The sequence below is a fragment of the Natator depressus genome, chromosome 2 (assembly GCF_965152275.1).
Source record: "Natator depressus isolate rNatDep1 chromosome 2, rNatDep2.hap1, whole genome shotgun sequence".
In the NCBI taxonomy this organism is placed as follows: Eukaryota; Metazoa; Chordata; order Testudines; family Cheloniidae; genus Natator; species Natator depressus.
This window is the reverse complement of record NC_134235.1, coordinates 260626148-260640031: the sequence shown is the minus strand read 5'-3', so window position 1 is coordinate 260640031 and position 13884 is coordinate 260626148. Positions and strand designations below refer to the sequence as shown.

Genomic DNA, 13884 nt, shown 5'->3' with positions numbered 1-13884 from the left:
CAGTGGGTCCCTTTTGGTTTAGACTCTCTGAAAAAGTGCCATGGTATTTTTAATCCCCACGGGTAATCAGTATCTCTCCAGCCCAGGAAACATCAGTGCTGTGCTCGCGGAGTCTGTTTCAGGCCCTTGCCTAAGGGCATAACTTTGTTTTTTTTTTAAAAAAACACACAAAATATGAAGTAACACAAAACAAATAAATTCCCCTGATCAAAGCATGCTGCAGACCCAGAGGTCTTTCCCTTGGCCTCTTAGTCCTGAAAGAATGACACACCCCTTTCTTTAATCCCAGCTGAGTTATGTGACAGGCAAGCAGCTCATAACCCTTTCCTGTCTGTTTCATCCCTTCATAGTGTCTCCTCTGAAAGTTGGCAATTCCAGTATTACAGCTCCTTTAACAGCATATTGGGCATTCATAGAACCATCGAGTCATCTAGTCTAACTCCTTGCCAAGATGCAGGGTTTGTTGTATCTAAACCATCCAAGACAGATGGCTATCCAGACTCTTTCTGAAAAAACACTTATTCGGTTCTTTTTGAATCCCCAACACCACTTTCTGTAGTACTTGAATCAATGCCCCTGGGGCATTGTAATAGAGGCAAATTCCAGGTCCGCTGATTTTTATTTCTCGTCTAAAATTGCCTTGCACTTTCACTTCCCACAATTGTTATGTAGCATTGCAAGGTTCTCTGAGAACTAATTTGTCTCATCCAAGAGGTAGCTGTATTTCAGTAAAAAGAAAAGGAGTACTTGTGGCACCTTAGAGACTAACCAATTTATTTGAGCATAAGCTTTCGTGAGCTACAGCTCACTTCATCGGATGCATACTGTGGAAAGTGTAGAAGATCTTTTTATACACACAAAGCATGAAAAAATACCTCCCCCCACCCCACTCTCCTGCTGGTAATAGCTTATCTAAAGTGATCACTCTCCTTACAAAGTGTATGATAATCAAGTTGGGCCATTTCCAGCACAAATCCAGGTTTTTTCTCCAACCCCTCAGACAGAGACAAACACCTACAAGATCTCTATCAAGCATTCTTACAACTACAATACCCACCTGCGGAAGTGAAGAAACAGATTGATAGAGCCAGAAGAGTTCCCAGAAGTCACCTACTACAGGACAGGCCTAACAAAGAAAATAACAGAACGCCACTAGCCGTCACCTTCAGTCCCCAACTAAAACCCCTCCAACGCATTATTAAGGATCTACAACCTATCCTGAAGGATGACCCAACACTCTCACAAATCTTGGGAGACAGGCCAGTCCTTGCCTACAGACAGCCCCCCAACCTGAAGCAAATACTCACCAGCAACCACATACCACACAACAGAACCGCTAACTCAGGAACCTATCCTTGAAACAAAGCCCGTTGCCAGTTGTGCCCACATATCTATTCAGGGGACACCATCACAGGGCCTAATCACATCAGCCACACTATCAGAGGCTCGTTCACCTGCACATCCACCAATGTGATATATGCCATAATGTGCCAGCAATGCTCCTCTGCCATGTACCTTGGTCAGACTGGACAGTCTCTACGTAAAAGAATAAATGGACACAAATCGGATGTCAAGAATTATAACATTCATAAACCAGTGGGAGAACACTTCAATCTCTCTGGTCACGCGATTACAGACATGAAAGTTGCGATATTACAAAAAAAAAAAACTTCAAATCCAGACTCCAGCGAGAGACTGCTGAATTGGAATTCATTTGCGAATTGGATACAATTAACTTAGGCTTGAATAGACACTGGGAGTGGCTAAGTCATTATGCAAGGTAACCTATTTCCCCTTGTTTTTTCCTACCCCCCCCCCCTTAGACGTTCTTGTTAAAACCTGGATTTGTGCTGGAAATGGCCCACCTTGATTATCATACACATTGTAAGGAGAGTGATCACTTTAGATAAGCTATTACCAGCAGGAGAGTGGGGTGGGGGGAGGTATTTTTTCATGCTTTGTGTGTATAAAAAGATCTTCTACACTTTCCACAGTATGCATCCGATGAAGTGAGCTGTAGCTCACGAAAGCTTATGCTCAAATAAATTGGTTAGTCTCTAAGGTGCCACAAGTACTCCTTTTCTTTTTGCGAATACACACTAACACGGCTGTTACTCTGAAACCTGTATTTCAGTGATGGTGATGTGATCCTTATTTCACTTACCTCACAGCTTTGTTGAGACTGTTTGTTTTTTCTTCGAGTGCTTGCTCATGTCCATTCCATGTTAGGTGTGTGCACACTGCGTGCACCATTGCCATAGATTTTTCCCGTAGCGGTATCCATTGGGCTGGCTCTAGCGCCCTCTGGAGCTGTGCGCTCATGCACCAGTATAAGGAGTGCTGCCAGCCATGAACACTTTCAGTTCCTTCTTACCGCCCGTGACAGTTGCTGGACCAACCCTTTTTGCTTTGGCAAGGCTTTCTTCCCAGGGGTTTTGGACTCTCGCTCTTCGTTCTTAGTTATCATGGTTTAGTATGTATAGTTTTTGTAATTAATATTATTGTACATAGTGTAAATAGATCCTGTCGTCAAGGGACTCAGTCGCCCCAGGGGCCAGGCATGCCATGATCCCCGGGCTTCAAACCTTATGCCTTCTATGGCAAACCTATGCCCATGAGTGATCCGTACTCCAACTACTTGAAGTGCTTGGTGGAAGACTCACATGAAGGACAAGTGCCAGATCTGTCGGGACTTTAGACCATGCCTTAAAAAGGGCAGAGACATTAGGCTGAAGGCTGTCTTCATGGAAGCTGTCCTCAGACCAGACTCAGAGCAGAGGTGCTCTGATCTGACACCAGGCATCTCGGCATTGGGGCGAAGTGCTGCTCTGGCACTGAGCTCTTCCTGGCACTATTTATTATCTAGGTGCCAAGGAAAAAGCACAAAAAGCAGTGCACCAACAGACGGCACTCACGGGTGAAGAAGACAGAGTGCGGGGAGGGAAGGCAGCACAGTGAGACCTGTGCCAGGCCACTCTTCCATTCCCAGGCCCATGATGGCACTGTCAACTCCGCCTAGAGTGATGAGTCTGGTGCGGGACCCTCCGCCAACAACCGGAAGCCACCTTGGCTGTTCCGTCGATCTCAGAGGCTGTTCAAGCAGCAAGAGTCCTACTTTCTCTCTCGGTCCCCTCCAGCTCTGTTGGGACACCCTCCAGCTCCAGTGTCCAGAATCAAGAAGGAACAGAGGGCATCAGGCTCATTCCCAGCACAAGACCCCCTGGCACCTTGTAGAGGCAATCCGACCCTGATCCCAGTGTCCCAACCATCTCTGGTCCACCACCGGTCCCAGAACCTGGGCATCGCATGGTGGCAGAATCAGCTACCACTCCTCCATGGTCTCTGAGAGAGACCTCTCTTCTGAGTCCAAAGGGGAACAACCTCAGGCTCACCACAGGTATCCAACCTATGCGCCACCGGACTTCAGTACCGGTCCTCCCAATGGGTCACTGGCCAATGCAGTGGCTGTACTGGAACCACTGGGGATTTCCCCTGGCACTGGGTCCTCCCTCCCATCGCTCCTACTTGGTCGTTTCCGGGAGGCACGCTACCACTCCTTCTTGCTCAGCATCAGACCCCAACTTTAGTACCAACCCTGGTTGGACATCGCTGAGGCTGAGGAAGAAGAGGGAACCCCTCCTCTTGTGCAAACTTCCTCCTCATCCTCTCCACACAAGGCTTTCACAGGACCCAATAGCCTGATTCTGCAGGGTGATTTCAGGGCCCATCAGGACCTTTTGAAATGGGTAGCTGCAAACCTGAGTCTGGAAATTGAGGAGCTTAAAGAGACACCCCACAGCCTTACTGAGATCCTGGCTGCAGTAGCTTCCTCCAAGGTGGCCTTACACATCAATGAGGTGGCGATTGGACCAGTCAAGACCCTATGGCAAACTCCTTCTTCTCTTCCCCCGCCTCACGGAGGGCAGAGAAAAATTATTATGTGCCAGTGAGTGGGTTCAAATACTTATACTCGCACTATCCTCCAAGATCTATGGTGGCAGCTGCAGCAAATGAGGGACAGGCAGGGCCACTTGAGCACAACCTTTTCGGAAGAAAGGTTAATTAGACAGGTAGCCTTCAACTACCTAGCTCTAACCAGCAAGCTTTGCTGGGGAGATACAGTTATAATCTGTGGGACTCACTGGCTAAATGTAAAGACTCCCTGCCCCAAGATGCAAGGCAAGAATTGCTGCCCTCTTGGAAGAGGGTAAAAATGTGGCTACAACTTCTCTACAGGTGGCTCTGAATGCAGTCAATGTGACAGCCAGGACAATGGCCTCCACTGTCACTGTGAGGTGGCGTTCTTGGCTCCAGTCCTTGGAGCTTTCTCACAAGGTCCAACAGTCCATCTAGGGCCTCCCCTCCAAAGGCTCCTCTAGGACCACCCTACGATTTTTCGGCCTTTATGCTCTGCTGGCTTTCAGGAAGCACTTCAGACCGCAACAGCCTCCTTGTTTCTCGGTGCCTCCAAGATAAGAGCTCTACAAAGGGAAAGGTTATAAATGGTGCTAACCACACTCATCCACCTCAGCCTCCCAGCCAGGGTCTCAGAGGTACTCCAGGGGGCCCAAGCAGGTGTTTTGAAGGTGCACACAAGGCTGCTGTACCAATCACCATTTCGGATCCATTCCCCTTTTTACTTTTGGACCATCTGTCACACTTTAGCCCAGCATGGTCATATATAACATCGGACTGTTGTGTTCTAAGTACAGTGACAATTGGCTATACCCTTCAATTTTCATCCGCCTCTCCCTCCAATTCTCCTTCCCCGTCCTTCTTCAGGGATCCTTCTCACGAGCATCTCCTCGCCTAGGAGGTGCAGCCCCTCCTACGAATAGGGGTGGGGGAGGTGTTCAACAAGATTTGAGACGAAAGAGGTTTTTACTCGTGATATTTCCTAATCCCAAAGGCCAAAGGGGAAATCTGAACCATCCTGGACCTGCGTCACCTCAACAGATACCTTAAGGAACAGGTTCCGCATGATCTCTCTGGATCCAGGAGACTGTTACACCATCCTTGACTTAAAGGATGTATATTTTCACATTTCTATTTTTTGTGGTCACAGAAGATTTCTCAGGTTTGTCTCAGGGTCAGCACCACTACCAATTCACCACTCTTCCCTTCAGCCTGTCAGTGGGCCCCCCCCGGATTTTCACAAAATCTATGTGTGGAGGTAGCAGCCTTCCTTAAATGGTGAGGCATCCAGGTCTACCTGTACCTTGATGACTGGCTGATCAAAGGCTGGCAGGCTCAAGTTCAGAACAGCATCAGCACAGTCCAAACCACCTTCCGAGCACTGGGTCTGCTGATAAAAGTCAATTCTTGTCTCGGTTCAGAGAATAGAATGTATTGGGGAGTGCTTGACTTGATCCAAGGTAGGGCCTTCCTGCCGGAAGCCCAATTCATGACCATGTCGGACCTGATATCTGATGTCATGGTCCACCCAATTACGACAGCTTGGGTTTGCCTCAAGCAACTGGGGCACATGGTGGCATGCACTTGTGTTTCAACATGCAAGACTTCCCCCCTCCAGATGTGGCTAGTGTCGGTATAGTCCCTCAGCAGACACCATTTGGACTCTATATACTCACAGTTCTTCCCCATGTCCTTGCCTCCCTGCAATGGTGGAAAGACCCAAGATGAGTAATGATGGGGGTGCCCTTTGCTACTCTCCGACCGTCTGTAGCTTTAATCTCGGACATATCGGACTTAGGGTGGGGAGCCAACCACAACAACCTCAGGATTCAGGGCCTCTGGCCCCAAGAACTCTCCCTGCACATAAATGTCACGGATCTCAGGGCAGTACGTGTAGCTTGCCAAGTGTTCCTTCCCCAGATCTCAGGCAAAGTGGTGCAAGTCCTGACAGATAATACCATGGCCATGTTCTATATCAACAAGCAGGGAGGGGCCTGATCTTCAGCCCCTATGTCTATAGGACATCTGCAGGAAGCACTCCATTCTTCTTGAGGTGTCACATGTCCCAGGAGCCCCGAATGTACTGGTGGATCACCTCAGCAGATCCTTTTCCTAATACCATAAGTGGTCCCTTCACTTTTAGAGGTCACCAGGTTAATCTTCTAAAGGTGCCCCCCCCCCCCCCCCCCCGGCAGACCTGTTCGCTACCAGACAGAACAGGAAATGCCATCAGTTTTGCTTGCTGCATGTGCACAGCCCGCACTCCCTCTCCGATGCTTTTCTGCTCCCATGGTCAGATCTCCGATTCTGTGCCTTTCCTCGGATCCCTCTGGTTGACAAGGTTCTGCTAAAAGTCAAATGAGACAAGGAGAGAGTTATTCTGATAACCCTGGCATGTCCACCCCATCACTGGTTTGGCACACTCCTTGATCTGTCAGTAGCATCTTCACTCTCAATTCCACTCTGTCTGGACCTAATCTCACAAGACCACAGCCGGTTGCTTCACCTGAACCTTGCCTCCCTGAACCTAATTGTGTGGTTGCTGCATGGCTGAACCTAGAGGAACAAGCTTGCTCAGAACAGGTCCGCAGGTCTTGTTAGGGAGTAGAAAGCCGTTTACCAGGGCTACCTACCTGCTGCCAAGTGTAAATGCTCCTCGACATGGGCATCTTAACAAGCTCTCTCTGTCTCGATCTTCCTTCAATGTATCTTGGACTACTTGCTCCACTTAAAGCAGCAGGGACCGGCATTCGCATTTATGAAGATGCCTTAGCAGCAGTCTCAGCCTTCCACCCTCCAGTGAACGGCAGGTCAGTGTTCTCCCACGAGATGATGGTACAGTTTCTCAAGGAGTTGGAGAAGCTCTATCCTCATGAGCTGATTTTCTCCCCCCCCCCCCCCCATGGGACTTAAACCTTATTCTGTTGAGACTCACGGGTCCCCCCGCATTTGAGCCGCTAGCATTGTGCCCTCTGCTGCTTCTCTCTTGGAAAGTCGCCTTCTTGATAGCAAACACATCGGTCAGAAGGGTCTCTGAAACCAAGGCCCTTATATCAAAACTGCCTTACACACTGTTCTTCAAGGACAAGGTCCAACTGCGGCCCCACCCAGCCTTTCTGCCAAAGGTGGCGTCACAATTCTATAACCATTTTTCCGCCAGTTTTCTTCCTGGAGCCTCTCAAGAACTCTGAGTAATGGCTGCTTCACTCATTGGACTCATTAGGAATACCCTTGCCTTTTCTATGGAGAGGACTGAACCCTTCCACACATCCATGCAACTCTTCGTAGCAGTATTGAAAAGGGTGAGAGGGCTACCTGCGTCAGCCCGGATAACCATCTGTATTTGGGTGTGCTACAAGCAGGCGAATGTCCCACCTTCGGCCATCTTAACCGCTCACTCCACAAGAGCCCAGGCTTCGTTAGCAGTGTTCCTCACACGGGTCCCGATCCAGGATGTCTGCAGGGCTGCAGTCTGGTTATCAGTACACACCTTCGCATCTCGCTATGCCATCACCCAACAAGTCCTGTTTGATGCCAGTTTCAGGAGAGTGGTATTGCTGTAAGCAAGTCCGTGAACTCCGAGCCCACCGCTGGGGGTACTGCTTGTGAGTAACCTAACATAGAACATATTCAGAAAGGAGGAAACGGTTACTAACCTTTCCATAACTGTTCTTTGAGATGTGGTATATCTTGATTTTAGTAAAGCTTTTGATACTGTCCCACATGACCTTCTCATAAATAAACTAGGGGAATGCAACCTAGATGGAGCTATTATAAGGTGGGTACAAAACTGGTTGGAAAACTGTTCCCAGAGAGTAGTCATCCGTTGTTCATACTGGAAGGTTATAACGAGTAGGGTCCCGCAGGGATCAGTTCTGGGTCCTGTTCTGTTCAATATCTTCATCAGTGATTGAGATAATGGCATAGAGAGTACACTTATAAAGTTTGCGGACAATACCAAGTTGGGAGGGGTTGCAAGTGCTTTGGAGGATAAGATTAAAATTCAAAATGACCTGGACAAGCTGGAGAAATGGTCTAAAGTAAATAGGATGAAATTCAATAAGGACAAATGCAAAGTACTCCATTTAGGAAGGAACAATCAGTTACACACACATAAAATAGGAAATGACTGCCTAGGAGTACTGCGGAAAGGGATCTGGGGGTCATAGTGAACCACAAGCTAAATATGAGTCAACAGCGTAACGCTGTTGCAAAAAAAAAAAAAATCATCATCATTCTGGGATGTATAAGCAGGAGTGTTGTAAACAAGCCACGAGAAGTAATTCTTCCACTTTACTCTATGTTGATTAGGCCTCAAATGGAGTATTGTGTCCAGTTTTGGGTGCCATGTTTCAGGAAAGATATGGACAAATTGGAGAAAGTCCAGAGAAGAGCAACAAAAATGACTCAAAGTCTAGAAAACATGATCTGTGAGGGAAGATTGAAAAAATTGGTTTTGTTTAGCTTGGAAAAGAGAAGACTGAGAGAGGACGTAACAATTTTCAAGTACGTAAAAGAGTGTTACAAGGAGGAGGGAGAAGAATTGTTCTTCTTAACCTCCGAGGATAGGACAAGAAGCAATGGGCTTAAATTGCAGCAAGGGTGGTTTAGGTTGGACATTAGGAAAAACTTCCTAACTGTCAGGGTGGTTAAGCACTGGAATAAATTGCATAGGGAGGTTGTGGAATCTCCATCATTGGGGATTTTTAAGAGCAGGTTAGACAAACACCTGTCAGGAATGGTCGAGATAATTAGTCCTGCTACGAGTGCAGGGGACTGGACTAGATGACCTCTCGAGGTCCCTTCCAGTCCTATGATTCTATAATGATTCTTTGTGTTGCTCATATCCATTCCATGACCCACCCTTGTACCCCTCTGTCGGAGTTACCGGCAAGAAGGAACTGAGAGGGTATGTGACCAGTAGTGACCCTTATGCCAGCGCATATGCACACAGCTCCAGAGGGCACTAGGACCAGTCTGACGGATACCACACAGGGAAAAATCTCCGCCAGCAGATCACATGGCACACACACACCTAACGTGGAATGAACATGAGCGACACATTTCAAACAGCAGTTACGGAAATAATTGGCAATGCTTTTTTTGTAAAGTGGTTCGACATCCTTTGATGAAGGGTGTAATAAAAGCAGAAAGCACTGTAATAACTGAATTTTTGTACAGAATTATGAAGGATTGCTGTTGTAGGAACTGCTTTAAACCCCCAACATACTATAGCAGCAGCCAAAGCACTGGAAATTAAAATTCTGATTTCTTCTTGCATAGAGAAGTTAACCATTTTCGGTTAGGTCCTTCCATTTTAAAGGTGATGAAGAAAATAAACTCTTGCTGTGGTCTTTCACTTTATTGAAATCAATTCTTAGCTGTTTTGGGGGTGATATCACTAGAATGAGTTAAGGGCTTGCATAGATTTGCAAATTTGCTGCGTTCGTGCTAGTGATTTAAGCTCTTGAGTCTGGTTGTGGTTTGGCTCAGTCCTGAAATAGATGCCAATTTCTGCAAGCTCTGCTGAGCACATTGCACAGTTCATGTCCCTTGGATTGATTCCAGCTTGCCAAAAGCATTTGGACGATGGCAAAATTGTGCCAATTGTACGAAAATAACCTTCCAACAGATGTATGAAAAGCAGTGATGGATTGTTATAGTGACATTTGCACAGTCATTAACATCTTGCTTTTATTAAAAGCGTTATGATTTAACTGGAACTCTGACCATTGCTGCTGTTAGGTATGAAAACTAAATCAACACTTTCTAGTCTATTGAACTTGTAAGGGCTCAAAACAACAATAGCAGCCTTATTTAGGTCCTTTACATGATTAGAGGTCTGTTTGTGGCACAATGGTTTCTCTCTTGATTTAGTTCATTGAAAGAAAACAAGATAAGGAAACAATTGTAATAAAGATTGCACATGCTGCTTATTCATTTATACATAGAGAAGAACATTTCATGCTGTTGTGTTTTGTTACTAATTTGTTTAGCATCAATGCAGGAGGAGGTCTTTGTGGTCAGATCAGGAGAAGAAAATTAATTTTTGGTTGGATGATTGGAGAGGGGTGGGGTTGATTTTATAAATAGCTCTTTAAATCTTGTTTTAAATATTAAAATCAAGCTCAAGCCCATTTTTATTACTTACATATTTAAACTAGAAGCCCATTCAAAGAGGTTATCCAAGTAAATCAGTATCTGGTTTTCTAGACAGTCTTCCATAGCTAGCTGAAAACTCTTTCACTTGTGATTCTGCTTCCTCCCCTCCCTTTTGCTCCTTTGGCTGTGGCAGAGTATCTCTTGGTTATCTTCCAGGCTTCTGGAATCCTGGACCAGTGTTGCTTTCAAGCGGGATGAAGGCAGGGATGATGTGTTCTGACTGTTGCTTGACACGTGAAGCCATTTGAATTTCATGAAAAGCCTTAGTTGACAAAAATGGTTGCTCACTGGAGCACTTCAAGTGTGAAGTGAAGAGTTTAATTGTTTGTTTCCCCCTCCCCATGCTTTTGTCTGTAGCGGTCAAAGCGTCACTAGTATTTGTTGTTAAGGTGTAGTTCGGAAAAGGTGAATAGATGAGCCTGTATTACTGAAACTGCCTATCAAAAGATGGTATTGTCCAGGAATGTTGACATTACATATATTTAATCAATTTTTCTCTTTCCAGCTAGCTTTTTAAGAAATATGAATCACTGTCCAAGACAAAAACTGATTGCATGGTTTCCTGTAGCTACAAATCAGTCTTTAGAACTGCATGGGAAAAGCCTAATAAGGCTTGATAGTGGGAAGCAGTGGCATTGATTTGTCCCTTTCAGAATCTTACAAGGCTTTTAGTGCTGCTCAGTTGGTAGATGTTTCTTTCCCAAATCTCTACTCCATAAGTGTCAATTTCATTGATTGGTGTCCATGTTGGAATGTACTATATATTTGTACATATGTGTGATTTCAGTACAGGCTAAGAGAATGATTGCCGAAGGGACTACAGTTCTCTCTTCATTCCCAGAACAGGCATAGCATCAATGCAAGCTTCCCCTACTTCTAGGAATGAGAGGGAAGTTCAGTCCTTGAGCTTTCTGTTGAGACTGCCAACAAAGACACCAGCTGTGAGCATTACTTTTTTTGTGTGTGATGGGGACAGCTATCCACTGGGAAGTGGATTGTGACCATCAAGATGTTCCCTGTTATACCTTAAAGGTTTTTGTACAGAGTGCAGTTTTTGTATCTTTAGTCTCAAAGTGACACGTTCATACAGAATTGTCCCAACAAGAGCTCTCACCTGCCAGCACAAAAGACTTAGAATAACTAAGCAGCGGAAATAAGGAGGAAGTCAATAGACTTGGCATAATTACTTTGTTGCATTGCTTTATGCAGTTATTGTGTCTTAAATTTGGTACATAGGAAACCAATAAATGCTTTCCAAAACCTCCAACTTTGATAACCAAATTATAGTACTCCCTTTTCTTAGAGTCTTATGGATTGGTGATGGAGGCTTGTGTTCAAGTGTAAAGCTAGTGCAGAAACCTTGGCATTAGTGGGAGTCTATTTACTGACATCGAGATTTGTTGGATTTGCTGTTAGGTTCATGCCAAATGGATTCTGGACACAGATATATTCAATGAATGGATGAATGAAGAGGATTATGAGGTGGATGAGAACAAGAAGCCAGTGAGTTTTCGCCAGCGAATCTCTATGAAGAATGAAGAGGTATGGTATTTCTCTGTTGGTGGATGACTTGTTGATTTTTAGCAGTGTTAATTATATTCTTTACTACCATATAAGTCAGACGTCTTGGGAATCAAAGCTGCTAAATTAGGTGCCAGTCTCTCAGGAGCTAATGGTACCAAGGTCACATGTAAATGCATATATGTTGCACCCTTCTGGAAAATGGACATACTTGGTGTTTCCCTTTGACACAGCAAAGTGTCTTTTTTTCCCAAAAAATATAAATGTTGGGGCCTACTTTGCTTTTTCTTTTCCCTCCACAAACTTAAATTGGGGTAAATTGATACAGAAGCAATTTAAGATCTTAATTTCCAAATTTCCTTGGCCTGAAGTACATGTTGAGACCACTAACCCACACTTGTCACTATAATTGGGGAAAACACTGAAAACAGTAGCTATTCCTAGAAGTTACTCAGAGTTCAAGGTTAAATGCCAAATGTTCCCCATTCTGAGTGGGCCCAGTGCTTCAAACAAGTCAAAAGTTTGTATTTGGACCCTGCAGTGTTTTAAAAGCCCATTTCTGTGGCAGACAGCCATGCCAGCAGTTAAAGGTTAATTGTAGAAATGGTACAGGCCGCTTTCCATATTGCAATGCAGGTATTCTGGAGCTGAACTTGGTTGCTGCTGCAGTGCTCTTGTTTTAGCACCCTGGATGCAGGGCATATTAGGAGAGATCTGCAGTCTTAGTTTCAATGAGCTGTGGTAATTGGTACTGACTGACAACTTCGCTTCTCTAACAGCCTGTCCGTAGCCCTGAGAGAAGAGACCGGAAAGCAACAGCAAGTACCAGGAAAAGAAAGCATTCACCTTCCCCTCCCCCCACTCCCATGGAATCAAGGAAGAAGACTGGAAAGAAAGGGTAAGTGTCAGGATCAGACAACCAAAGATGAGCTTTGCTCAGGCTGAAACTGGAGCAGAGAGAGCTCTTGAAACAAGTCGTTTTCCTCCATTCTTCCCCCAACATAACCATGTGTTTGCAATTGGAATGTATGAATTTTGCCTGCAGATGGAGCAAAGTCTGGTGCAGTCATTTATTCTAAACCTAATGAGAACTCCACCATTGAGAGGCAGATATCATTAACAGTGAGACTTAGGATTTGTCCATATTAGAATAGTATTCCCGATTGATCGAATTACACTAGTGCAAATCCCTTACGTAGATAGATGCATTTATAAAGGTTTAAACTTTGTTTACATCATTTTAGTATATACTTGTAAATTACTGAATTAAATTGAACCAATTTAAGTTCTTCAGTGTTCATAAAATTTTAAATGTCTACAAAGAGGAGTTTGCAGCTGGATAACTAGAGAGAATTTTTAATCCAGTTAGCTACACTGATACAACTTTCCTAATGCAGACCAGCCCTCGCTGATTATTAGTGACCTGCAAATGATTTTTATTGTGTTTTTGCCCTTCTATGTTGCTTTGATCTACGAAGGCCTAAAAGGGTTTTTACAAGATAAAGAATGTAAGAACGGCCATCCTGTGTCAGACCAAAGGTCCATCTATCTCAGTATCCTGTCTTTCAACAGTGGCCAATGCCAGGTGCCCCAGAGGGAATGAACAGAACAGGCAATCATCAAGTGATCCATGCCCTGTCACACATTCCCAGCTTCTGGCAAACAGAAGCTAGGGACACCATCCCTGCCCGTCTTGGCAAATAGCCATTGATGGACCTGTCCTCCATGAATTTACCGAGTTCTCTTTTGAATCCTGTTATAGTCTTGGCCTTCACAACATCCTTTGGCAAAGAGTTCCACAGGCTGACTATGTGTGGTGTGAAAAAATACTTCCTTTTGTTTATTTTAAACCTGCTGCCAAGTAATTTCATTTGGTGACCCCTAGTTCTTGAATTATGAGGAGGAGTAAATAACACTTCTTTATTTACTTTCTCCACACCAGTCATGATTTTATAGATCTATCATATCCGCCCCCTTAGTCGCCTCTTTTCCAAGCTGGAAAGTCCCAGTCTTATTAATCTCTCCTCATACGGCAGCCGTTCCATACCCCAGTCATTTTTGTTGCCCTTTCCTGAACGTTTTCCAATTCCAGTATATCTTTTCTGAGATGGAGTGACCACATCTGCACGCAGTATTCAAGATGTGGGCATACCATGGATTTATATAGAAGCAATATGATATTTTCTGTCTTATTATCTATCCCTTTCTTAATGATTCCCAACATTCTGTTTGCTGTTTTGACTGCCACTGCAGATTGAGTGGATGATTTCAGAGAACTATCCACAA

The 13884-nt window shown here is 44.9% G+C and overlaps 1 protein-coding gene across 1 annotated transcript in view; it reads left to right on the top strand.

Moving 5' to 3' along the window:
* Window positions 1-13884, top strand: part of SMARCC1 (SWI/SNF related BAF chromatin remodeling complex subunit C1) — a 184487-nt gene that overhangs the window by 46549 nt on the left and 124054 nt on the right. Inside the window, exons 9-10 of the mRNA XM_074946484.1 lie at window positions 11494-11619; window positions 12378-12496. Of these exons, the coding sequence (XP_074802585.1) occupies window positions 11494-11619; window positions 12378-12496 (245 nt within the window). The remainder of the gene's footprint in view (window positions 1-11493; window positions 11620-12377; window positions 12497-13884) is intronic.